Source organism: Polyodon spathula, chromosome 13 (genome assembly GCF_017654505.1).
Source record: "Polyodon spathula isolate WHYD16114869_AA chromosome 13, ASM1765450v1, whole genome shotgun sequence".
NCBI classification, from domain to species: domain Eukaryota; kingdom Metazoa; phylum Chordata; class Actinopteri; order Acipenseriformes; family Polyodontidae; genus Polyodon; species Polyodon spathula.
Window position 1 is genome coordinate 26054235 of NC_054546.1, and position 27993 is coordinate 26082227.

General features: G+C 42.2%; 1 protein-coding gene across 2 annotated transcripts; it reads right to left on the bottom strand.

Moving 5' to 3' along the window:
* Window positions 1-659: 659 nt before the first annotated feature.
* On the bottom strand, window positions 660-27944 carry LOC121325743 (lysophospholipid acyltransferase 5-like). 2 transcript variants are annotated; one of them, XM_041268671.1, is made up of 13 exons: window positions 27805-27944; window positions 23900-24007; window positions 22678-22784; window positions 21819-21912; window positions 16786-16823; window positions 16213-16391; window positions 15867-15975; window positions 14259-14345; window positions 13818-13984; window positions 4764-4911; window positions 3652-3810; window positions 3103-3233; window positions 660-1052 (listed from the first exon to the last, which is right to left on the bottom strand). In XM_041268671.1, the coding sequence occupies exons 1-12, from the start codon at window positions 27887-27889 to the stop codon at window positions 3114-3116; spliced, it is 1401 nt and encodes a 466-aa protein (XP_041124605.1). In that variant the 5' UTR covers window positions 27890-27944; the 3' UTR covers window positions 660-1052; window positions 3103-3113. The 2 variants fall into 2 exon arrangements, with proteins under 2 accessions (XP_041124605.1, XP_041124606.1); XM_041268672.1 differs by having other exon boundaries at window positions 3090-3233.
* Window positions 27945-27993: the final 49 nt, after the last annotated feature.

The window sequence follows — 27993 nt, forward strand, 5'->3', positions numbered from 1 at the left end:
ATGCTGCAATATTTTACTACATGATTTATGACATTTTATAAGGGTCACATTTGCTTAGTTTCTCTAATACGGTAGCCTACCTGTATGCAGCAGCGTGTGTGGCAAACCTGCTTTAACTACAGTACATTTACTGGTGACAGTTACAGAAAGCCTATTAGGTAGGAATTGGAAGGTCAGGGGAGTACTGTACTAGCGAATCAGGAGTGTGTACTGGTTGTTAAGGGGCGGGACAATGCTGGTGTGGCAGTTAAGTCCAACAGTGTGTAGATTGAGGCTCCCGTCTCTTCGGGGGTGTTACATTTACATAGTGTTATGCGTTTATTTGTTTACTGTGTGTGTGTTTTTTTTTAGTAGGGGCAGGAAAAAAATATCGTAATGTTTCTTTATTGATAGCCGTGTTTATTCGAGGACGGCCTCTATTATAAAGCTGATATATGACTGCGGCGTCAATACAAGGGCGTCTAATTCGAGGGCGACGCCAGATTGAAGTAATACAGTATTTATAAAAAATTAAATAAACATAAAATAATTAAATATGTTGTTTTCCCTCTACAAACAAAACAATAACAAATAATTTCTTGAACTTACTACTTTTTTTTTTTTTTTTTTTTTTTTTTTAATTAAACCCATTTTATTTTTACTTGTCCCTTCTTTGAGAGAGGAGAGAGAGAGAGAGAGAGAGAGAGAGAGAGAGAGAGAGAGAGAGAGGATACTGTAAACCAATATCAAGTTAAACAAGCTGCTGCTTTTCCAGTTGCATCTGATCTGTGGTGATATTTTAAAAATACTCTTTTTCGTGTGAGAAACGTCCTCTTATGAAAGTCGTTGAAAACCCTCCCTAGCAGAGTCGTTGAAGCAGCTTGGGGTCATTTCAATAAAAAAGGCAGTTATTGGATTGTTGGAGAAAAATCAGTCCATCTCTCGTTTTCTAGCTGTGTTTGGAAAAAACAAAAAAAAACTAAATACGTTTGAACCTGGAGCAGGTTTGCAGCGTCTCCAGACATTCCTTCTGCGCAGCGCCGGCACTCGAGCGGAGGAAGGGTTAAATTTGCCTGGGAAGACAAGAGATTAGGGAAATGTAAACTTTACAACAATAACATCTGTCAACTTTAGAAGCACCAAATGGGCAGCCGTAAACTTTACATCTGTAAACTTGGGACATCTATAAACTTGGGGCAAAGTAAGACCTACACAACCTACTCTGGAATATTAGTTCTAAATATCACTTTAAGACACTATAGCATTACAAACCGTTACACTACTGTTAGATTAAGCTGGGAATTGTGCAGCATGTGATTGAAGAGGAAAGTGAAAGCAGGTTTTGTATTTCTTCAGTATGTTAGTAATGTACTTTAACTGAGATTGTATTAATACATGTCAATTTGCACCTGTTAATTTTGACCTGCTGTTTGAATTAAAAAAAAATACAACAGAAATCAAAACAGCAGATGTTTGTCTCCAGTTTATCATTAAAAGGGCCTGGGAATTAAGATCCAGTACAGAGTTGAGAGGGGCTGCTGTCATTTCTAAATGAGAAACACCCCCAAAAAAAAAAGATTTTTAGAACCACTGCAGTAGAGTGAATATTATCAGTCAATAGTAAGATACCTAGAGGAGTATTTGCGATGGCTTTGGTCTGTTTTTTGCTCTACTGTGAATGCAACGGTTCCCAAGCAGGCTCACTCAGGAGATACGTTGTGAGCAATGCCCCAAGTGCGTGAACTGATGTTCTGCCCCAAATCCGCTCACATACAGCATCCTGGACATTAATCTTGGCAACTGTGAAAAGTATACTTGTCTGACAATAGGACATGAAAACCGAACCAACACAATAACAGTGTAGTTCATATATGCAGTGCTATGAATTCATTAGTTCATATATGCAGTGCTATGAATTCATTAGTTCATATATGCAGTGCTATGGATTTGTTAGTTCATATATGCAGTGATATGTATTTGTTTCATGCTGTGTTACCCTCCATGTTTATTGCAATGTGTCACTTCAATAACAATACATGAGAAGCTTGTTAAGATAAAAAAAGTAATCTGAAATGCTCCTTACAATGTCCTGAGCGGTGTTTCACCTCTGACGCTGTTAGTGAGCATCATATCCATACTCACTGCAGTTTCTCACATCTATACTCACACACTGTCAAACTGTGTCAAACAGTAATTTTTTATTTTACTGTTGCAAAATTATTTTACCTCTGATTTTCTCCACACTTTAGAATGTCCAATTATTTTCCACCTCACCGCAGCAATTCCCCACACAGCTGCACAGGAGAACTGAAGGTTCAGTGGGAGTCCTCCGATCCCATGACCCAGCCAGCTTCCTCTTTTACACCCTGGAACTCAAGAGCGGATGTCAACGAACTACCGGCCTCTACAGGACAAAGGCCAGCTCTGCAGGTGTCCACTCTGATGCGATGAGGAGAAACAGTACCTGCCATTTTTGCCTCCCTAACCCATAGTGGCAGATCCAATGCGACGTTCCCTTTGGAATCCCTACAAAGACCAGCGAATTGGCAGAGCCAGGACGTGAAACTGCGCTGTCTGACTCTCCCTGCACACTACAGCAACTTCACAGAGCTAGAACATGAAGCTGCGCTGTCTGACTCTCCCTGCACACTACAGCAACTTCACAGAGCTAGAACATGAAGCTGCGCTGTCTGACTCTCCCTGCACACTACAGCAACTTCACAGAGCTAGAACATGAAGCTGTGCTGTCTGACTCTCCCTGAGCACCACCTTGCTGTGCTTCTATCAGACAAGCCACTCGGGGGACCCCACTGTATCTAACGTTTAATTGTATTTATTTGTTAATCGTTACCAGCTCCATATTGTGTTTTACACTGCGCAAACACTCTTCAAGTATTTTCAACCACATCCGCTATGCACACGCACACAGGCTCAGAGCCAGCTGAGAGAGCTTCTCACATGCAAACAAGACCTCCAACGAGAAGAATCTCATCGACCCAAAGCCAGCTCAGGTCAGCGACTTTGGTGTAAACAAACTAACAGAGATAGACGGACAGACAGAGATATTTAGATTGGTGATAGTCGAGGGTTTGATGAGTCGTCTCTGCTACCTCTGTTCAATACCTGTCCTGTCTTCACTCCTCCTTTTTCTCCTTCTCTCTCTTCCTGGGCACTAGTGCCCTGCGCAGGTAAGGCATGATCAGCATGGCAGTGAAAAAGAACACATGACCACAGAAATACACTGAGGAGTAGACCTGAGAGAGGGGGAGAGGAGGATCATTAATACGAGAGAAAGAGAGCAGAGAGAGAGAGAACACAAGGTAACACACTGAGGTTCCATTGGTGAACTCATATGTGGACTATCTATACATTATATCTATCATTAGTACACCTGAGAGAGAGAGAGAGAGAGAGAGAGGAGGGGCACAGGAGATAATATCATTAAAATGAAATCAAGCTCTTGAACCAAACCGACCACATCTAGAATCACATACACTGCCACTAGAATCTTGAATACAAGTTCTAGTTCAAACCTACAAGCTCTAGAAACAAATATGTGCTAGAACTAGGAAGAAAACTACAGAGAGCAGTTCTCACTTCAACTCTCTTCTCCCAGAGACACAGACAGATCAGAGAGACACACCGAGATAAACACACACACCCCTCTCCTACCTTGAACCACTTGTCCCAGGTGAAGAGGCAGAATGGTATGAGTGGGTATCCCATGAACAGCCAGTGAATGAGCTGCTGCAGCAGGTACAGGGGGAGCCACAGGACCGGGCTCTGGCTGATCCGGGTCAGAACCGGGCTGTCCCTGACCAGAGACAGGGCCTGCACAGCAAAGGAAACAAAAAGATCGTCCAGCACTGCGAGACTGTGCTCCTCCCTATACCACTCACATTCATAAGAGAGATCGTTCAGCACTGCGAGACTGTGCTCCTCCCTATACCACTCACATTCACAAGAGATCGTTCAGCACTGCGAGACTGTGCTCCTCCCTATACCATTCACATTCACAAGAGAGATCGTTCAGCACTGCGAGACTGTGCTCCTCCCTATACCATTCACATTCACAAGAGAGATCGTTCAGCACTGCGAGACTGTGCTCCTCCCTATACCACTCATATTCACAAGAGAGATCGTTCAGCACTGCGAGACTGTGCTCCTCCCTATACCACTCACATTCACAAGAGAGATCGTTCAGCACTGCGAGACTGTGCTCCTCCCTATACCACTCACATTCACAAGAGAGATCGTTCAGCACTGTGAGACTGTGCTCCTCCCTATACCACTCACATTTACAGTGTAGTGTATCGATGCAGTCTTCAGGAAGAGAGACGAGCATGCAGTTCCACCCAATTGAAACCTCAGCCTGTTGTCACCTGAAAACAAAAGCGCCTCCCCAGGTCTGAATAAATGCCCATTTTACAACGGCTTAACAACCCTTCTGCAGCAATACACCCCCCCCCCCTAGCTTTGTGAGAGCAATACAATTCAGGGATGGAAATAAGACCAGCCACAGTGTGTATAGGTAACAAGCTCAAGTGTGTCTTATTAAACTCATAGGGATACCAGGAATGGATCAAACTGCTATGCAATTGAAGTCTCATTTCCACCCCTGATATTGACAAGGGACTGTGCAATCCTCAGTGGTTTATGCAGGTATCTGACTCCAAGCGTGAAACTGCACCCTGCTGTTGGTCAACTTGGCTCTATATCTCTATGTTCCCCTGTCTCCCTGGCCCTGTGCTGGAGCTGCCATGGCACTGGTTTCCTGTGCCTACCTGTCTCTCCGCGGTCACAATGATGAATTCCATCAGGAAGCAGAGCAGGTAGCCAGAATGCAGGCCGTGCCAGATCGCCAGGAAGAAGAGCGCCACGCTCTGAGATGCCATCTTATTACCCAGGAACTTGAGACGCTTGAACACATGCCTTAAAAACACAAGAAAACAAAGAAAATAGGAGGGCGAGAGAGAGAGGGACAGAGACTTGACTTTAAAACTTCTTTATTTACAAAACAAAAATCAAACAGTACTATCAAAACAAAATATTCAAATATTTAAAAAAATTAAAAAAGATCACGTTTCAACAATACAAATATCCACCACTTATAACCTAGTTATATATTAAATTCTATAAACATAGTTCAATATTTTAATTACCATCTGTAAATCCCCTTTCCCATCTACACTACACACACTATTACCAACACACCACTTACCTTTTAAAGTTCCCATATCATGGACTAGCCAAAAACCTGCAATATCACCTCAAGGTCTATCACCCCTCCCCCCAAATCTTATTCTTTCTGGTAATCAATATTGCCAGTTTTGCCTGCCCAAAAACAAAATTCAACAGACACATTTTATTTCTTTGTAGAAATGAATACTTGGGCCCAAAAATAAAAAGCTCCAAAGTGAAAACTACCCCCAGCCTCTCACACACCTCCCCCAGCATGCTGAACAGAGCATCCAGCCGATCACACTGTGCAAACATGTGTGCCACTGACTCAGCCTGCGAGCAAAAGGGGCAACCCTCCTCCACTGCTGAATCAAGGTGTGCCAGGTGTTTATTAGTGGCTATCACCCCGTGTATAATTCTCCATTGAAGATCCCCTGTCCTCTTAGGAACTGTCAACTTATACAATATTCTCCAGTTTATTGTACTAGAAGGGTCAGTACCTAAAACCTTCCTCCATTTAGAATCCCTGACCCCTCTCAACGAATTTAAATAACCAACCTTTACACAGACACCATACAGAGCCTTCTTATTAACTGTGTGTAAAACTCCCAATGTAAGAGTATTGAAGGACAGCAAACTCCCCCCACTATCCTGCCACTCCCTGACAGCAGGTGTAACTATCAGGGCAGGGAAAACCAGCTCCTGTCCCCCCACCAATTGGTGTATTCCCCTGTCAGGAACTCCTTGAAAGAAGTGGGTAACACCTGACTGAGAGAACTCCTGTGTGCCATGCTAATTCCTCTGCACTCTTCCACCCACACACCCCCCCCAACTCCACGCAGGTCAGACAGTTTTATTACCCCTGCTATTATAAACTATCCACACAGACTAGGAGAGGCCAGAGTCAATTCTGCAAACACTGGATTGTATAGGAGGGTCTCCTCTAGCACCCAAGGCCCCTGTGCTACTTCCTCACAGCGTAAAACCACAAACACCTGCCAGATCTGCAACACAGAACTATAAAACTGTGTTAGCCCAGTGATATCCATGTGCTCAAGTTGCATTAAAAACAGCTGGCTATCCAAGCCTAGTCTCTCCCCCCTGGGCTGCCTGCAGCCAGAATGCTGCCACCCTACTGCCCAGATCTACCAGACCTTGCCCCCACTCATGCAGTGGCAGGTACAACACTGCTGATTTCAACCAGTTTATTTTACATGCGCCGTTTAAATCTTATATTCCACATAGAGCAGTGCAACAGGTCTCCAGTTCTTCTGAGTCTTCCCAGCGACAGCGAGTGGAAGCGAGTGGGAGAAGTACAGGCGTGGAAAAGTACAGAGCAGTTTAGAAGCAGAAAGGAGAAATTGCATCTTTAATTGCTTTAATCGGAAAACAGAGGACATTGGGGAAACATAGCAGCAGCTCACAGTCAAACAGCCGCGTGTGTTTTTCTGATAACAAACAAGCTGAAACTCGGAGCAGCTGATTCAAATTCAGCGCCGTTCTGAGACACGGGCGAGGGGAGGAACAGAACAACGCAGTTAAAGGAGGCAGTCTTCCCAGTGACAGCGAGTGGAAGCGACAGCGAGTGGGAGAAGTACAGGCGTGGAAAAGTACAGAGCAGTTTAGAAGCAGTTTGAAAGCAGGTTGACGGCTGCAGAAGAAACTAAACTTCAAAAAAAAAAAACTCAAAATGGTCTTCAAGCTAGTAATCTGTGACACCTGCTTGATGTGGGAAATCCGAGAAAACCCAGCAGAGCTAAAGCAAGTGTGCGTAAAGTGCCGCGCGATCCAGGATTTGCATAAACTAGTAAGTATGCTAGAAATGGAGCTGGAAGAAGTGAGACAGCAACAGGATCTTGAGGAACTGGCACACCCACAATTCATGGAAGTCTGCATCACCCCTAACAGACTGAAAGCCACCAGGGAGATAGAAGGTCAGAACAGCTGGGTTCAGGTAGGCAGAAGCAGGGAAAAAAAGAAACTTCCTCAAACACAACCACCAGAAATCAAAAAAACAACAAATTTGAGTCACTTCAGAATTTTGATGAGCAGAACCAACAACAAGAGAATGAAAGGAACAACATCCAGGACCCCATTGACAGTGGTGACCAGACAGCAAAAAGAAGGGAGGTCATGATTGTTGGGGACTCCATATTGAGAAACACAGCAAGTTCAATTCGCAGTTTGGACCCCCTTACTACAACAGTGTGCTGCCTTCCGGGAGCCTCGGTCAAGCACATCACTGAGAACGTGGACAGGCTCCTAGAACGAACAGGAGACGACCCGGTAGTAGTCGTCCACATCGGTACAAACAACATTGGAAGAGACAGACCAAAATCCCTGCAAAACAAATTCAGAGAGCTAGGAAGGAAATTAAAAGAGAAAACCAAAACTGTGGTATTTTCTGGTATACTACCGGCACCTTGCAAAGGACCATATGGACAGCTGGAAATAATTAATCAAAACGCATGGCTGAAGACGTGGTGCACACGGGAAGGCTTCACCTATCTTGATCATTGGACCACATTCTACAACGAGGACTATCTGTATAGACGGGATGGACTGCACTTAAATAACAAGGGAACCAGTCTACTCGGAGAAAAGACCCTCGAGCAGGTTCAGAAGCATTTAAACTAGAAAGGAAGAGGTGAGAAATCAACAAAAAAACAGAAGGGAGACCGCATCAAAAGAAGAACAACAACTCAGGTAAGACAACCATTAAATGTATTTATCTAAATGCTAGAAGTATCAGAAACAAAATTCTAGAACTTGAAGCTACTGCACTAACAGGTAACTATGATGTGATAGGTGTTACAGAAACTTGGTTGTCTGAGAGTGATGGGGACGAATATAATATTTGTGGGTATACACTGTATAGGAAAGACAGGCAGGACAGAAGAGGAGGAGGGGTAGCGCTATATATAAGAAACAGTCTTGAAGCCCAGGTGTTAAACCTGGACAAAGAAAATAAAACCGAATCAATATGGGTCAGAATAACAGACAAAAATTCAAAGGGCATAATAATAGGAGCATGCTATAGACCGCCAGATTCAGACGGTGAGCACAATAATCTGTTATACAATGACATTAGAAATGCGTGTAGCAAAGGAGAAGCCATACTAATGGGGGATTTCAACTTCCCCCAAATAAAATGGGAAAACCCAGTGGGTAGCACGAAGGATGAAATTGAAATGGTGGAAATGACAAATGACTGCTTCCTAACACAATTTGTCAAGGCACCGACTAGAGGGGAGGCATGCCTTGATTTAGTCTTTTCAAATAACGAAGACCGAATAACTAAAACAGAGGTCAGAGAACCACTGGCAAACTCAGACCACAACATGGTCTGATTTGAAGTGTTTAAATCCCCAAAAGTAATGACTAAAGCTAAGGTTTACAATTTTAGAAAAGCAAACTATGAAGGTATGAAACAGAGACTAACAGAAGTAGATTGGAGTAAAATAGAGAAAACACCCACAGAAGAAGGATGGTTGTTCTTCAAAAATGTAGTACTAGAGGCGCAAAACAATTACATCCCTAAAGTAGACAAATCTAAATGTAAAACTAAATTGCCAAAATGGTTTAATAGATCAATTAAAAAAAATATTCAGCGAAAAAAGGCACTTTACAGAGCGTTAAAAAAGGACCAAAAAGAAAGTACACAGAAAGAGTACACAGAACTGCAAACGCAAGTCAAAAAGGAAGTTAGAAAGGCCAAGAGAGAAATAGAAATGAACATTGCTAAGGGAGCTAAAACCAATTCCAAAATGTTTTTCCAATATTACAACAGCAAGAGAACATTCAAAGAGGAGATTAAATGTTTAAGAGATACAAATGGCAAAATCGTAGATGAAGAAAAAAAAAATAGCAAATATATTAAATGATTACTTTTCACAAGTTTTTACAAAGGAAGATACTGACAACATGCCCCACATGTCATCCAGTTCCTATCCAGTTTTAAATAACTTTAGCATAACTGAGGCAGAAGTGTTAAAGGGACTAGGAGCTCTTAAAATAAACAAATCCCCTGGGCCGGATGAGATCCTCCCAGTAGTACTCAAAGAAATGAAAGAAGTAATTTACAAACCGCTAACCAAGATCATGCAGCAGTCTCTTGACACAGGGGTGGTACCGACAGACTGGAAAATTGCAAACGTAATACCGATCCACAAAAAGGGAAACAAAACTGAACCAGGTAACTACAGACCAATAAGCCTGACTTCTATTATATGCAAACTTATGGAAACTATAATAAGATCCAAAATGGAAAATTACCTATATGGTAACAGGGTACTGGGAGACAGTCAACATGGTTTTAGGAAAGGGAGATCGTGTCTAACTAACTTGCTTGATTTTTTTGAGGATGCAACATCGATAATGGATAATTGCAAAGCATATGACATGGTTTATTTAGATTTCCAGAAAGCTTTTGACAAAGTCCAGCACAAAAGATTAATTCTCAAACTGAACGCAGTTGGGATTCAAGGAAACACATGTACATGGATTAGGGAGTGGTTAACATGTAGAAAACAGAAAGTACTGATTAGAGGAAAAACCTCAGAATGGAGTGTGGTAACCAGCGGTGTACCACAGGGATCAGTATTAGGTCCTCTGCTATTTCTAATCTACATTAATGATTTAGATTCTGGTATAGTAAGCAAACTTGTTAAATTTGCAGACGACACAAAAGTAGGAGGAGTGGCAAACACTGTTGCAGCAGCAAAGGTCATTCAAAATGATCTAGACAAGATTCAGAACTGGGCAGACACATGGCAAATGACATTTAATAGAGAAAAGTGTAAGGTACTGCACGCAGGAAATACAAATGTACATTATAAATATCATATGGGAGATACTGAAATTGGAGAAGGAATCTATGAAAAAGACCTAGGAGTTTTTGTTGACTCAGAAATGTCTTCATCTAGACAATGTGGGGAAGCTATAAAAAAGGCTAACAAGATGCTCGGATACATTGTGAAAAGTGTTGAATTCAAATCAAGGGAAGTAATGTTAAAACTGTACAATGCACTAGTAAGACCTCATCTTGAATATTGTGTTCAGTTCTGGTCACCTCGCTATAAAAAAAGATATTGCTGCTCTAGAAAGAGTGCAAAGAAGAGCGACCAGAATTATTCCGGGCTTAAAAGGCATGTCATATGCAGACAGGCTAAAAGAATTGAATCTGTTCAGTCTTGAACAAAGAAGACTACGTGGCGACCTAATTCAAGCATTCAAAATTCTAAAAGGTATTGACAGTGTTGACCCAAGGGACTTTTTCAGCCTGAAAAAAGAAACAAGGACCAGGGGTCACAAATGGAGATTAGAAAAAGGGGCATTCAGAACAGAAAATTGGGGGCACTTTTTTACACAGAGAATTGTGAGGGTCTGGAATCAACTCCCCAGTAATGTTGTTGAAGCTGACATCCTGGGATCCTTCAAGAAGCTGCTTGATGAGATTTTGGGATCAATAAGCTACTAACAACCAAACGAGCAAGATGGGCCAAATGGCCTCCTCTCGTTTGTAAACTTTATGTTCTTATGTTCTTCTAGAGATACAAATCTCTTTTTTTTTTTTTTGGCAGCAGTGCAAGCACTGCCCGGCAGCAGCTGTGCAGCAGCTCCTGCTCTCGAAAGCTCTCTTGCACAACCTCACAAAAGTCCTCTCCAATGCAGCCCCAGAAGCACTTGTAAAACTTTGCAGTCAGCCTGTCGATGCCTGGTACACAGCCCAAGTTGTACACAGCCCATAGTAGTTGGACAGCCTCTGTAAGCTCCTGTAGACTGAGCGCAGTATCCAGTACACTTCTTTTCTCTGGGGCCAGCGATGGGAGGTGCTGATGCAACAGCGCTGTGTGCTCCATGTCAGAACTGAAAAAGGTCTGTATAAAAGGACATAGCCTCTCCCCGCAACTCCCCGGGGTTTGTTGTCACTCTCCCACAGGGCAGCCGGAGTCAATGCATCTGCCTGCGCTGCACCACACTCTGCTCGGCTCCAGACTAAAAAAATATGAGCTAGGGTGTCCAGATCATTTAGTGTGGAGAAACAAGCCCTAATCATTGCCCCCTGCACCCTCTCCTGCAACAGAGACCCAAGCTCCTGCCTCATCTCAGAATAGCGCATGTTATCAGTACTCACATACACTACATATGAGTGATCCCTGTGCAGACAGCGAAAAGAAACATCTAGTGTTTCTGATGTTGAATTTAAAAACATAAAAACTTGCCTTCTGAAAGAAAGAACATAAGAAGATAAGAAAGGTCACAAACGAGAGGAAGCCATTCGGCCCATCTTGCTCGTTTGGTTGTTAGTAGCGTATTGATCCCAGAATCTCATCAAGCAGCTTCTTGAAGGATCCCAGGGTGTCAGCTTCAGCAGCATTACTGGGGAGTTGATCCCAGACCCTCACAATTCTCTGTGTAAAAAAGTGCCTCCTATTTTCTGTTCTGAATGCCCCTGTCTAATCTCCATTTGTGACCCCTGGTCCTTGTTTCTTTTTTCAGGTCAAAAAAGTCCCTTGGATCGACATTGTCAATACACCTTTTAGTATTTTGAATGCTTGAATTAGGTCGCCACGTAGTCTTCTTTGTTCAAGACTGAACAGATTAAATTCTTTTAGCCTGTCTGCATATGACATGCCTTTTAAACCCAGTCGTCCTTCTTTGCACTCTTTCTAGAGCAGCAATATATTTTTTATAGCGAGGTGACCAGAACTGAACACAATATTCAAGATGAGTTCTTACTAATGCATTGTACAGTTTTAACATTACTTCCCTTGATTGAAATTCAACACTTTTCACAATGTATGCAAGCATCTTGTTGGCAACAACAACATGTCTTACCTCGACACTCTTACAGCCCAATGAAATCGTTTTCATTGCACTTTTCATTTTCCAAAACCGTGTAATTTCTTTCTCAATAACCTCATTATAGAGGAATTATTTATAAACGGGGGAACATTAGAAATAATAGCTTTGTAGCCGGAGCCAACAACGGCACAACAGCCACAAAAACATAATTTACCCACATACCACTTTCAATCAATCTGTTAACTAGATTTTCTTTCTTCAAAAAAACACTACAGCTTTATTCATGCGTGATGCAGAGAAGATATTTTCATATCCAATCTTCTCTCCCGCAGTCAGCAGCACATCCTCCACTGAGACGTGGCTCTCGGGCACACATCTGAAACCGTGGCAGATGGACGGCGGCTCCCCGTCCGACCGAGACGCCATCCCGGCTTTACAGCTGCCTCCTCCCCTTCTTACTAAGTTAAACCTCTACCAAAGTCGTAAAAAAATAAATAACACTCCAAACAATAAGTATCGTTTAAAAAAAAAAAAAATAATAATTTTGAAGTTTATAAAGAAAACCGAAAAAATAGAAAAGAATCAGTTTCACCTCAGCTCCACCATCCTCACAAGAACTCCCAGCATACACCACGAGAGAGAGACAGCGAGCGAGCAGGAGCGAGAGTGTGTGGGACAGGAAGAGAGAAAGAGAGTGAGCAAGGGTAAGGGAGGGAGAGGGAGGGGGGAGGGACAGCGAGAGAGAGAGAGCGGGAGAGATGGTAAGGGAGAGCGAGAGGGACAGAGACAGCGAGAGAGAGGGTAAGGGAGAGAGAAGGAGAGGGTGAGGGAGAAAGGGAAGGACAGGGACAGCGAGAGACTATTATTATTATTTATATATTTTTTATATAGCGCCTTTAATAGCGGACCACCATCACAAAGCACTTTAAGATACGAGACTAGGATCTGTGAAATAATCATCAGCTGCAGAGTCAGCTGCTTTCGTCTCACCCGTCACTTACCCGAGGAGGTAAGTGACTTACTCAGGGTCACACAGTGAGTCAGTGGCTGAGCTGGGATTTGAACCGGGGACCTCCTGGTTATAAGCCTGTTTCTTTAACCAGTGGAACACACAGCCTCCTAAATATACCAGTTCTTTACAAAGATCTCCCAATAGATCATTAACGTTAAGACACTGAAGGGCGAGGATAAGATGCTAATTATTCTGGGTGAGAACAGCGACACTGCACTCTCAGCTGCTGAATATATCAGACAGTGTCATGAGCCGAGACAGGACTAGTAAAAGTGTAGTGTTTAAACAGACTCCACTAGAGGCAATCTGCTCCCATTACACTTCACTGATATAAACTCCCTTCCATCACACATGTATCTACAATTAAGTATGTTTATATGTGTCGGTTTTATTGAAATATTGTGTGTCTTTTAATTTTTAATCATCTGGTATGATGTTTTTATTTATTTATTTGTATTATTATTGAATTTGTAATTTCTTTGGCAATACTGTAGACAGACAGACAGGTAGACAAACTAAAAGAAACTTCCTAAATTCGACTGCAAGTGTTTCTGAAAGTCTTCAAAGTCTAAGAACATTTAAAGGAAAATTCACAAACGGCATGAGTCCGTGCAGCCCATCAGTGCTTGTCCGGTAAATAGTAGGTGATTGATCTCAGAGCTTTGTCAAGCTGGGTCTTAAAGGATCAAACCATTGCACTGAATTTATGAAGTCTCTTTCAGTATTTCTCGGTGTAGCACTGGTGAGTGATTAATAGCTATGGAAAACAGACAGGTAGACTGGAAGGTACATTGGACAGTGGGCGGGTCTGTGCCAGAGAGATGCATCGTGTGGTTACCTGGCGACCCAGGCATTGGTGTTGATGTTGAAGGAGGCAATGGTCCCGGTGAAAAGGGGTGTGGTCTCAAACTGCCAAACCTTCATGTTAGCGCAGGCATCCCATTGGACAACACCCTCAGAGTCTCGCCCATTGTAACCTAGCCCAGACAGGATGCAAACGCCCTCCTGCACACAGGAAGCAGAGCAGAGAGGATCACATGGAGGGCAGAGAACACAAGACACAAGGGATAAACAGACACAGGGTACACATGGTTCTGTCTCTTCCCCTGGGACAAGGGGCTCAAGGTAAGTCCAGAAGGAGAGAGGGGGCAGTCTGTGTGCCTGTGACACACACACACGCACACAAAAACACACACACAGAAACGCAGACAGACTGATATACAGGTTACAGTTACACACACACACACACACACACTCACTCACTCACTCACTCACTCACCGTTATAACCCAGCAGCTCACGTATTTGTACAGCGTCACTTTCCCCCAGACCAGAATGTAGAAGCAGCGATACCAAAACGTCTGGACCTGGCATTAAAAATACATAAAAACATAAAAAAGTTGCTCGTTTGGTTGTTAGTAGCTTATTGATCCCAGAATCTCATCAAGCAGCTTCTTGAAGGATTCCAGGGTGTCAACTTCAACAACATTACTAGGGAGTTGGTTCCAGACTCCCACGACTGTGTAAAAAAGTGCTTCATATTTTCTGTTCTGAATGCCCCTTTATCTAATCCCCATTTGTGACCCCGGCCCTTGTTTCTTTTTTCAGGTCAAAAAAGTCCCTTGGGTCGACATACCTATATATGTCAATACCTTTTAAAATTTTGAATGCTTGAATCAGATTGTGCGTAGTCTTCTTTGTTCAATACTGAACAGATTCAATTCTTTTAGCCTGTCTGCATATGACATGCCTTTTAAGCCTGGAATAATTCTGGTCGCTCTTCTTTGCACTCTTTCTAGAACAGCAATATCCTTTCTGTAGCGAGGTGACCAGAACTGAACACAGTATTCTAGGTGAGGTCTTACTAATGCATTGTACAGTTTTAACATTACTTCCCTTGATTTAAATTCAACACTTTTCACAATGTATCCAAGCATTTTGTTGTCCTTTTTTTTTTTTTTTTTTTTAAAGCTTCCCCACATTTGAGTCTTTTTCATAGATTCCTTCTTCAACTTCAGTACTATCTCTCCCATATGATATTTATAATGCACATTTTTATTGCCTGCGTGCAGTACCTTACACGTCATTTGCCATGTGTCTGCCCAGTTCTGAATCTTGTCTAGATCATTTTGAATGACCTTTGCTGTTGCAACAATGTTTGCCACTCGTCCTATTTTTGTGTCATCTGCAAATTTAACAAGTTTGCTTACTACACCAGAATCTGTCATTAATGTAGATTAGAAAGCGTAGACGACCTAATATTGATCCCTGTGGTACTCCACTGGTTACCTCGCTCCATTTTGAGGTTTCTCCTCTAATCAGTGCTTTCTGTTTTCTACATGTTAACCACTCCCTAATCCATGTGTACGCATTTCCTTGGATCCCTACTGCGTTCAGTTTAAGAAGTAATCTTTTATGCCGGACTTTGTCAAAAGCTTTCTGGAAATCTAGGTAAACCATGTCTTTTTGTCTGGTATACCAAAACGGATGGTTTCTCACTTACAGCTTGTTCAGAATACCGCTGTTAGAATTCTGACCAAACCAAGGAAAAGTGAATATATTACTCCTGTTTTAGCCTATTTGCACTGACTATCTGTGGAGTATAGAATTGATTTTAAGACTCTGTTGTTAACTACAAAGCCCTAAATGGATTAGCACCCAGTTATTTGAAGGAGTTACTGACCTTGCATCTTCCAAACCAAACTCTGAGATCACAGGATGTGGGGCTGGTGGTTATTCCTAGGGTCAATGGAATAACCAAGGGAGGTAGGTCTTTTTGTTGTAAAGCTCCCACACTGGGCAATGCCATACTGTACTGTACTCTACACAGGGTAATGGACGAGACCACACTATAAAACCCTAGTAGACACACAGGAAGCGTCACTGACCTCAAAGTCGTCTGACAGGAAGTAGCTGTCGGGGAAGAAGGGGCTACCCAGGGTGTAGATTGACAGGCACAGCAGACCCAAGCAGACCCGCTTCACCGCTGGCAGTATACTGAGAAGAGAAGAAACAGGGAGACACACACTGAGAATTAAATCTCCCACATTGCTTGTCTGCACCACAGCTCTCCATAAGGTAGTGTTCTGAGCCTCAGAGGCTCATGGGAAATTCATTCATTTCATTGCCTGTTTTTCTTTTTTTATAGCAACCACATTTCCCAGAGTTTGTTTTCCTCACACAATGCACTGTCCACTGCCCAGTTGCCTCATAGGAGCTGTAGTCCTCTCTCACCTGTTTGGAATCTGGCCTGGGCAGTCTGTCAGCTCCCCGGCCACCAGCCTCTGGTAGCTGCGCATCGTGAATTGGGGTCCCACCAGAAACCCGCCGTAGAAATATGAGAACCCACAGACTTCAACGAAGGAGGGAACCTGAGGGAGGATGGACTGATGCTGCACTGCACTGAGTTGCTCCTGAGAGAGGAGGTGGGAGATAGAAAGGTGGTGGGAGGGAAGGAGGGAGGGAGGGAGGGAGGGAGGGAGAGCGAGTCATGTCAAACTGAATAGGATTGTGTGGGACGCTGTCTGTCTGTCTGCAGATACTAAACTCTGTAAGAATGAGCTAAAACAGAATACTGAGCTGGAGTGATACTGGAGTGTCAGACTAAACAGAAGCCTGTTTACCTGCCTGCCTGATTCCCTGCCTGCCTGCCTATTCAATCTAATGGTCACCCCTCACTAAAACACTCTGCAGTGTCACACTGAGAAACGCTAAATGTCTTCCAGTGGAGAAAGACTTTTAGTCCAAGCATTTCTTAAAGTATTTTTAATGAAACTATATTCTTAGAAGTTGTTAAAATATACATACTGGGTCTTTTCCTCCATCATAGTAGTCAAAGGCTAACCCTGAAAAAAATGAATGAAATACAGTGAAATACAGTAATATACACTAATACACAATGCAATACAGTAATAGACCTGCTTATTCATTAACAGCATCATGACAAGTAGATCGACATCATTTTCAGAAATCTTGGATAAGCCCTTATACAAGTTTCTCATAGTAAAAGTACAGCACAGTTAAAGCACGGTGAAGTACAGAGAGGTATGGTAAAACATATTTTAAAAAACATGGCAAACCAGGGTAAACTAATGTACAGTATAACCATGGGAAAAGCAGGGGGCAAAACTGCACAATTACTGTGTGAATCTTTCATAAGGGCACACTTCTCTAAATACATTTAACATACAGACAAACACCCTCCACACTGCCCCATATTCTGATGCTCCCAACAATGTTCTAAAGAATGTCCATACCAAATTCCAGTGAGACCATTCAATGTAAATCGCACATTTTTCCCCAGATTTAACCACAAAAAGTCCAGATTTAGCTAAATACATATACGTAGGCTTGCTACAATTCGATTTTTTATTTTTTGCAAAATCTACGATCAATATCTACGTTTATTTTTGAAAGAGTTTACTGTTTTTTTTTTTTTAATCTATTTTTCAGTTCAAGCAGAGCATGGGTAAAATCGACCTTTATGCTTTAAAAAAAGAAAATAAAAAAACTTTATGCCACTGAGAAACGTCTCATTTAGCAAAACCCCTGTATCATATTCGACATGCAACAAAACCATGGTTGCAAACATTCTAATTGAAATAATGTTTGGTCACAGCGAAGCTATACCCTGTAAAGCTAGAGTTCCTACACAAATAAAAAAAAAGACAATACATTTCAAATTACTTATAAAATGTTATAGCTAACTTGAAATCTGCAACTGTTTAAGAGCTACAAATTATCAGTTTAATTAAGGGTCTAGTTAAGTAATTGAGAGCTCGGTTGGAATGAAAACCAGCAGACAGTGGGTCTCCAGGACCGAGTTTGAGAAGCTCTGGTACAAAGTGCATTACACAGACTTATAGCATACATTAACAAGTAAAAATAATATGCACAGAACAAAATATCAGTTAGCTGAACAGACCTAGCTTGCACTTATTATTCCGAGCTCCACCCCTCTTCTTCTAAAGCACACTGGACTCAGAGTCACTGGAGGAGAGGCAGACTGACCCGCTTCGTCCTGCCGCGGAGATCAGGGTATTGTGCACAATACTCGGAAACTGTTTTCCTCTTGCGCCTCATTTTCCAATCAAACTAGTAACTGTCACAGTATATACATATAATAGCAAAAGCTTACCTACACCTTAACCCACTAATTTCAAAGTAGGCGCTTTGAATGACAGACGCTGTAGCTGGCAAAACCAAGTGCACAGTCGGTCTTTAATTGACAGTCACTGAAACGAATGACAGCATTCTAGCACTGTTTCAGCAAACGAGATCTTAGGAACACGATGAAATGACTGACGGTGAAACTACACTAGCCTATTAACCACTTCAACTCCAGATGTAAAAGTGAAACCCTTTCCCAGGTATCAGATTTTGAAAAAAAAAAAAAAATAATAATGTTATCAAACCTATAATTGCTACAAAATGTTAACACATGATGAATAAAACATAAATGACCTAAACTCTGTTTTTCATTAACCCTTTATACTCCTGTCTACTACATACCCATGTTCAATATAGAGATAAAACCACATTTATTTAGTATTTTGTGTTGAACAATGAAAATGTAAATGCTGCTAATAACACGAATAACAATAATAATCAGTAAACAGTAATTATTAAATAAAAATCAAAACACATCAAAATGTGTGTGGCAAAGTGCCCGCCCCTGTGCTATTTATTTGTGTTTTATGTTGTAAGTAATGTGTTAATGTTGGTGTATAGTGATTGGTACACAGGATATAATATGGGTTACCAGCACGAGTGTTTAAAATGTATATTTGTATTTAGGCACGAGGATTGCATAGCACTTCACGTGCAGGTAAAATGTAATATGTGAGAACAAGTAATTGCACTTAATTCACGTGCAGTTGTACCGAGACTCCAATTAAATGATTGATTAGCAATCGAGTCTCGGTACAGCTGCATAAAAGCAGCATGTTTTCACCCACTTGGGGTTGTGTGTTTGTGAGTGCAGAATGGGTGTGGAGAGGAGAGTAAAAACAAAGTAAGAGAGAAATAGCAATTGCTAAGGCATGCTGTAGGGCCAGCACGGTACTTATTTGTTTAATGTTCGTCCACTTGTTTTGTTTGTTAGTACGGTTTGTTTGTCTATTTATTTTGGCCACAAGTGCCGTGTCCTGTTTTGGTGTCAGTGTTTTGTTACAACCTTTTTATTTGCTGTCTGTTTAACTATTAAATGCTGAGCGCAACCAAGCGCTCAGCTTCACCAAACTCCACGTCTCTCTCTGTCCTGTGCGTTACTCTTCCAGGTCTGACATCACCGATCAGCCGTCTTTGAGACAGTGTGTCATTATTGACTTGCTCTGTGCCATTTATTGAAATGTTCAATACAAGAAAACCTGGGGTTTCGTTCGCAACCACTGCACATTTTTCTTGTGTCAATTCTTTTGTTTTCATTTTCGTAGCAGACCCTGCACCTTTTTTGCGATCTCTGCTTCCATTGTGTTGGAGGGACAGTCACACATGCGTGTACATGGCTACTTTGTGCAGGCATTGTGATGGATCTGGCTGCCGATGACACCTGCTTCATTGCCTTGTACCCAGTACTGTGCTTTGATAGTATTTCATCACAGCAATGTAAAAGGTAATTCAGGAATGGAATCTTACCCTCCCCCGCTGAAAGCCAATATACAGCAATCTGCTGTTCAGTATCATCTGGGACATGAAGTGGATGCCTAGTTCTTTTAGCCAGGCAGACTATTTCTGCTAGGATCACATGGATCATAAGTCCTGATCGCAGGCATCCACGGCTCCTATCAGTTCATTGTACTTTTCAATGTGGAATGGCTTTTTGAAAAATACTGTTGCTCCTCCAGTGACGACACAGGTCTTTTCTACAAAGCCAGCTGTGTGCTTTGTAGTCAGTACATTCATGTCCCTTTTGTCATGCCACCTCGCCAACAATAAATCAGAGTTACTAAGAAAACATGCCTGTCCTTTGTCCAGTTTTTCTTCTGTTACTTCCTTTAGTACTCCTCTGTTGGTTCGAATAGTCTCAGTGATGTGCGTATTTTGTGTAAGCAAAAATTATGCTAGTCTTGTAGACATGTACCACTTATCAAAAATAATATGATGCCCTTGGTTCAGTAAATGATCAGCCAAATAAACCACAATCCTTTCAAATAAACTGTGTTCACTTGCTTCTGGATAATGCGAGATATCATATTTATCCTTGCCGATGTAAATTTGAAAAATCAGAAAATTCTGGGACACAGGCAAAAAAGTTTGATTCCGAATTGAGTTATTTTTGTTTTTATGTACAGCCAAAAGTGAAGTCTTCCTTTCCATAAAACAAGTGCCTCATCAATGGCTATATTCTGTCCTGGGTCAAATAAATCCATTTATGTCTCTTTTCGGGAACAAAAGCCAAAAAGCACTCCAATGTAGATTGCAAACTCAAGTTCTACAGCGGGGTGCACATCTGTGTAAACTGGTCCGCATCCTCCTCATCATCATCGCTGAGTGATAAGTCAGCATCATTGTTGCTGGTATCGAAATCCTCTGAACCAACTTCGAAATCTTCATCACTCCTGTTGTCACTCTCCACATACGTTTCCATGTTTAGCTTTCGCTAAAAACTATATAAACTAAAACTAAACAAGTAAAACTAATAATTAAATAAAAAATAATAACTTCAAACACTATATACACTGTATATACTCGTAAAAGTTGAATGGCTTCCAGCAATATATCTTCTGAACACCCAGTTAGAATGGAATCTCTACATGACACGCAATTGGATACAAATGTCACCTGACCCTCCCCCGACTTTCATTGCACATTCCACAGTACTAGCACTGCCTTACAGAATGAAACCTGAAATGCTAGACTGAGAAACCGCTCATAGAATAGAATGGGAAACTTGACGAACAGCATGGTACTGTAAGTGGGTTTTCATTTGACATATCTGCGTACATCATGGTGATGAAGTGGTTAAGGAACCAATGAGTTGACAAACAGCGACCCCTAGCCATTCAGAGCGGAACGGAGACGGAACAGAGAGTAAAAACTACACAGACTGGAGTTGTTAAATTAGTATTTTTGGTAAGAAAAAAAATAGTGAATGGCTTTACCGACATTTATCCTATATAAATGTACTTCAGTTTTGTTTTGTTTTGTTTTTTCACACTTGGCGATACAACATTTACCTAACAGATAAATCTGAAAAACATTATTATTCAGCAATTAAATCTGAAAAAAATAAATCTTTATAAATATTTATTTTGCCAGCTAAATCTGAAGCTAATATGCAAATGAGCCCAGCCCATCGAAGCATTTGATTTGTCACTCTTTGCTTCCGAGCTGCTCTCCCACTCCGAGAGCCAATCCCTCCACTTCCCTGCCTCCTCTGCATACAATGACAAAATATTTTTTACACATTTATGTATTTAGCTAATCTGGACTTTTTTTGTTTAAATCTATATTAAAAAAAAAAAAAAAAAAAAATACACTATTTACATAGTTTCGGAAATATATTAGTTTTGCCATTTCGGCTCTGGTCAGTGCAGTTTCACTGACATACTCACTACTTCAAATATAATTTCTCTAGTTTTAAAAGTCCTGGAGTGACTGTCAACGGCTCATTGGAAAGATAAGAACTTGGACTAATTAGCTGTCACTTATGTATTATTTTACATTTTCTATCCTTTAAAAATAAAAATTAAAAAAAAAGTCTTCAGAACTGCCCCCCCCACCCACCAACTTTGCACCACACCACTGCTCTATTCCAATCAATGCTGTTCCCATGGCTCAGCATCAAGGATGTCAATACTACTCCTAATGCACAGAAAGGTTTTACTATGATGAGTTACCGATGAGTTTCAGTGTGAGGACGCAGTGCGGCATGGTCCACTTGATATCGTAGTGCTCTGTCGCCGTGTAGAGGTACCCGAGGAGGAGGTACGCCTGCAAACAAGACCACCATCAGCAATAAATCATTTAATCAGGCTTATGGACCTTCAAAAGGTCCTAGACTTTAAAACAAAATAAGTGTCTGACTTGAACATAAGCTGTCCCTCAGGGCAGGCTGTGAACGGCAGAGTTGGTGACAAGAGTGGCATGAACCGATTATTCGATTACTCAGATGGAGCTCTCCACAGAAATCAGGTACTGACAATCAGAGGGTCATTGCTGTCGATCTGGCACATTTACCATTCAAAGTGAAACAAGTGAAGAAACAGCTACTTGGGTTTGTGTGGATGGCTGTTCTCCAGAGTCAGCCCGATTGTCAGCACCTGATTTCTGTGGAGAGCACCATCCAAGTGATCAAGCACCGAATAATCTGCTTATGACATTTGTATGTGAATCCAAACTAGATTTTAATAGTCGAAATGCTTACAAGTGTGACACATGGGAAGATATAGATGTCAGCTGCAGTGTTTGTTCAGGAACACGTGGGCAGTGTCCGGTTATGTATTGAATATAGATTCAGTATTTTCCATGTAGGCATCAATGCCGTGTCACTCACATTATTGTTGCAGCGCATCACAAGAAAGTGTCAGAGCTGCAGTTGAGGGCTTCTCATGGTGACTTTTCTGATTGGATGCAAAAGTTCCTCAATATGATGTGTGTGTGTGCGTGCGTGCGTGCGTGTCAGTGTATGTTTGTGCGTGCATGTCAGTATGTGTTCTTGCGTATGTGTGTCAGTGTGCATGCCTGTCGCAGACTCACCATCTGAAAAATGAAACTGGAGCACACTGCTGTGATAGTCCTTCCCATGAGCCTCAGCGACAGGAACTGGATCACAACACATAGCAGCGAGTGATATAGCTGGACCCCTGAGAAGGGGAGGTGGGAGAGGTCTTCCTATAGCCTCTCCTGAGAAGCTCCACACCCCTCCCCTCTCTCTTTCTCTCTCTCTCCCACCTCCAGAGAGGCTCCCCTCTTCTCTTCCTCTCTCATCCCAACAGAGAGGGTGGGAGGTGAGAGAGAGAAGAGAGAGAGAGAGGGGGAGAGAGGAGAGAAAGGAGAGAGAGAGGGAGATGAGAGAGAGAGAGAGAGCCCCCCCTCTCTCTCTTCCTCTCTATCTCCCAGAGAGAAGAGACGCTCTGGGGGGAGGGAGAGAGGAGAGAGAGAGGGAGAGAGGGGGGGGGGGGAGAGAGAGAGGAGAGAGAGAGAGAGAGAGGAGAGAGAGAGGGAGAGAGAGAGAGAGAGAGAGAGAGAGGGAGGGCCTCTCTCCCACCCCCATGGGTGGGGGAGAGGGAGGAAGAGGTGAAGTATTTGTATAACTCCATTGGTTTGTAGCACTCACAGGTTCCTATATTTTTTATGAGATGCTGTGACAGAGACAATGATTCTTGGTGGTAAGCAATCGTTTACCAAGGGGTGATGTGTGACGGTATAAAAAGGGGGCGAAGCGACGTAATGTGTTCCTTTGTTTTGGTTAAAGAACAACCTGGAAAGACCTGTGGTTTGTGTAGAGAAAATCATGAGTATTTTGTTTGTTTATTGTCGTGTCTGAATTATACTTGTGTGATTATTTAGACGGCTAAACACAATCCAGGACCTGTCGCAAAACGCCAGCAAGAACCTGGACAACGCTTCACTTTGTTTACACTAAAGTACTGTATGTGTTGAGTTGGCGAGGGAGAGGGTCGGCAAGGGAGAAAGTCAGTGAGGGGGAGAGCCAGTGAGAGGGAAAGCCAATGAGGGGGAGAGGCAGGGGGAGAATTTAAGGGGTGGGGGGCTACTCCAAAGTTCTCCGAAAGAAAGAGCCGGCAACTAGACAAGACAGGCTCAGATTATAAAACCAGGTGCAATGTGATCTGTTACACTGGGGGTGGTGGGTTGGGGGGGTGCTATGTATTGCAATGTAGTGCGTGGGGGCACACAGAGGTGCATGTTAACTCTCGGGGGGGGGGGGGGGGGGGGGTTGGGTGTGGTGTTTACTTACCGAAGTTGAAGTAGGCCATACATAGTCCTGTTGTGATGTGGAACAGGTGAATAACAAAGGGGTCCTTCTGGAAAAGGCAGTACCGAAATATCAAGGCAAGGGGATAACCTACAGATAGGAGAGCGACAAAGAGGTGGGGGAAGGAGAGAAAAGAGAACATAAAAGTATTTACAAAAGCTTTGCATTCAAGCTGCATTTTTTTTAGCCATATTAAAGTCTATCTAGGTGTTGTTTTGCAAGTGGTGACTTTTACTTTAACTCAGCCCCATTCATTTTGGGGCGCCAGCGCACGAAGGTTCCGTACGTATTACTCAGGAACTGTAAAAGCCATCTGCCATGGCTTGTTTAAAAGTATAGCCTCGGCGCTTTCCAATGACGTATTCAGTGTGTGTAGGTGGCACTCCTAGCCGGAACTACGATCGTCTAAAGTTAAGCCTCTCATCATGTGACAGAGTTCACAGCTTAGGTTTCGTTTTGAGTCTATTACTCCATCACTGTAGCAGCTAGACTGAAAGAGGCAGTACCATTGGAAAGCTTAGAAGCCCAATCCCCCCCCCCCATGTTCATTTCATATTGAGGTTCACTGATGCAGTTTTTTTTTTTTTTTTTACATATATTCTTATCTCTACCATATATAGTATGCCTGATCCTGTTACATAATATGAAAGGAAATTGTGTGGCCTTTCATTTGATATGTTACATGCATGCAGTATAAACTAGCCAGTAGTTAAAAAGAAAAGCACCTTTTTCTTCTGCTGCAGGAAAAACTTCACGCCAGGCAATGGCAAAATCAATGGTGAGTGCTCTGTCTCACAGTGATGAACAGCTGTTAGGTCTCCTGAGAACAGCTTATTTTAAAGCAACACCAGTGTGAGTGGTGATACAGTAAAATATATAAAGTTTTTTATATATATATATATATATATATATATATATATATATATATATATATATATATATATATATATATATGCAAATAATATCCTTAGCGACACAAGTATATTGCAAAAATAGTGCCTTTTCATTTTTTGCCATTCCCCCCTAAAATGTTGCAACCTACTCCACACCCCCCCAACCCCAATTGGCTGCAGCATAGGGGGAAAATCCCCCTAGCACACAAAAATGAAATTCAAGCCCTGGAATGAGGAATCTGTTCAGTGCCCAGCAGTTCAGATTCTCCAGACAGGATCAAGAACAGTACCATGATTATTAAACTGAACACATGCATTGGAACAACAGAATCCAGATCAACTCATGCAGAACCACAACAATACCCTGAAGAAAAGGAAGGGCTGACTGTGGAACAAGTGCATGAAATAGATGTACGGTATGCAAACTGCAGAGCCGAGGAGAGCTGCTGCTATGCTGGCTGTGCTTACTGTGCTTGCTTGACTGGCTGGTTTCAGCTCTTGTGAAATTCATACTTTTGGATCCTCTGTCTGTCACAATTGTGTGTGTGTCAGTGTAAAGGTCAATTGCACCAGTCTTTACCTTTGCTCTCCCTCTCCACCTACGTGTGTGTGTGTGTCAGTGCAAAGGTTTGCGCCAGTCTCTACCAGCTCCACACCACAACACGCCCCCTCTCATGCCCTTTAACTACAAACCAACCCCTCCACCCCTTCCATTAAAGTTTATTTTTTAATTTAATAAAAAAAGTTTATTATAGATAGATACTATAAGAGGGCCATACTTTAAAATAAAACAATGGTCATACCTGCAGTGATACTGAAAGAAAATTATTTGACCAAACCTTCAGGAAGACATTATGAAATACTTCTAGTCGAAACGCTCATCATAGAACTTAAATAAAATATTAGCACACAGTAAAATCAGACTAACCCTGTAAAAAAAATACATAAAGTAATTCAGAACAAAATGTAGCACTGGAGTATGCAATGCTAGAAATGAGGGAAAACAACAGTGGAGAAAGGTAAGTTCATGCCACACCAGCAGATTGAAAGTGAATTATTCTCTTTTCTTCTTGATCGCTCACACTCCCTCTCTCTGGGGGTGTTCAGTGTCTCCAAGATTTACAAAACTAGTTTTACAAACTAAGGGCCATATTTTCAAAGCCTTTCCTCCAGCCTTGAATCAACTTCTATGTTTTTAAAGCAGAAAGAATCATGTTAATGTTATAAAATGAAATACAAAACACACTACGATTGCTGAAGAGAACTTGAAATAGATCACTTAGCTGTTTGGTTCTAGTTGCTGATTTTACAAAACTAGAACCAACCAATTTAGTGGGCTTTGAAGCAGGAGCAAATTCAAGACTGGAGTAAATGCTCTGAAAATACCACCCATACCCCTCATCCTCCTCTAAATAACTAAGTTGCATCAGAAACGTGAAGTATTAAAAACAGCAAATTGGTGTATGCAGAAAAAGACAGGCACTGTAAAATGTGAACAAGGGATAACTGCACTGTGTATTATACAAAGATATCGATGTAGCTCAACTGTGACCCCCCCCAAGTGGGTTTGGTGTCAGGCAGGTGCTGGTTTGCCGAGTCGAGCACATCCTGGTGTTGTCAGTGCAAACAACGAGGCACAGCGTACAGACAGGACCTCTGAACACACTGTCCAGAGAGAGATGAGAGAGAGGAGAGAAACAAAGAACACTAGCGAACATCATACAGACAGGATCTCTGAACACAGTGTCTGAGAGAGGATGAAAGAGAGGGCCTTCCAACAGTACCATGGCAAAGGGTTATCAGTGTGGAATCTTACAGATACCTACACAACTGAACCTTTCTCTACTTTGCTTAGTGTTACCTCATAACATTTTATTTTGTTAATTTGTTAACAAAATCAAAAAACAGGTTCTTCTACAACTTGCCACTGACAAACTGCAACCTGTTACTGCTCCTGGACCAGATTCACACTGCAGACTACGTCTCACAGTGACCATGTTCAGCGTGAGACGACAGTATAGTTCCTCCCTGGTGTCTGTGTAAGTTTACTACAGTGCTACATTCTCCCGTACTTCGATGTCCACATACAGGACTATTACAAAAACACAGCGGTGGCACCAAAATAAACTAAAATAAATAATGTGTTTCTAATGCACGGCAGTATGTAGCGACGAGAGAGTTCACCGGTTACTGACGCAATCTTTCGACACTTTTGACATTCAACACTTTGCCCTCTTTCTCACCTTGAAAATGTCACAAAACAAATCTTTCTTCTCTCCCATTAGCGAACAAAACTTTAAAATACGCAATCGCATGATAAACACCAGTATTCAAACTGGAGGTAAATGAATCACAAAGTTCTGTGTCTTTCGTGACGTTACATTACTCAAGAGATCATTATTCAAAGCACACGGAAGATACTTGTATCATGGAAAGTTTTTCGCAGTACTAGTTTTATTGATAAGTTTATGAGCTCGAACTACACAGACACTGTAGGGTGCTATACTTTGCTCTCTCCAGTCTCGATTCACAGATACATTCGTTTACACATTATATCTGTCTCGGAGTCAAAAATACATTCTAGTACTGTACACACGCCGTTTCTATTTCTCACACTCAGTCATGAAGAAACACTGTCAAAGTGCCGAGAGCGAATGTGCATGTTGTTATTTGTGTAAAGCAGTAAACACACACAGATACAGACACCGACACATACAGACACAGATACAGACAGTTCACACCGACCTGTCTCTCATCACCCTTTACCCTCTTTCCCCGAACACGCTCCCTTTCCCTCGCTCGCTCTATTTTACCTCCATCTCTCCTTCCTCTTTCTCGCTCCCTCTCTGCTCCCGTTTCAGAAAACTGTAACAGATTTCTACAAGAAGCAGTCCACTAACTCCGGTGCTGTCCGAAGCACGCCCCTGTCTGCCTCTGTTCTCTTGCTACCTCTCCATCACTCTCTCCCCCACACTCTCTCTGTAACAGACTCACCAATTAAAATCGAAATGATTAATCGGAGCGCGGGTTCTGAGGCTCCCAACAGTTCTGCCAAATCTTGCAACATGGGAGCCGCCATCTTGGCTACTGGCGGAAGTACACCTCACCACCGTCTTCCTTAGCAACTACGGCCCTTCCCAGCACCTTCCGGCAAGGCGAGACTGTGAGAGGGGTGTTGTTTTC

What these genes read in the sequence shown, in the direction of transcription:
- LOC121325743 (XM_041268671.1), bottom strand. Translation starts at nt 27,889, where the DNA reads ATGGCGGCTCCCATGTTGCAAGATTTGGCAGAACTGTTGGGAGCCTCA. An exon ending in CCAGTTTCATTTTTCAGATG is followed by an intron (nt 21,913 to 22,677) that starts GTGAGTCTGCGA and finishes TCTTGTTTGCAG; the next exon opens with GCGTACCTCCTCCTCGGGTA. An exon ending in TTGTGACCGCGGAGAGACAG is followed by an intron (nt 3,811 to 4,763) that starts GTAGGCACAGGA and finishes TTTGCTGTGCAG; the next exon opens with GCCCTGTCTCTGGTCAGGGA.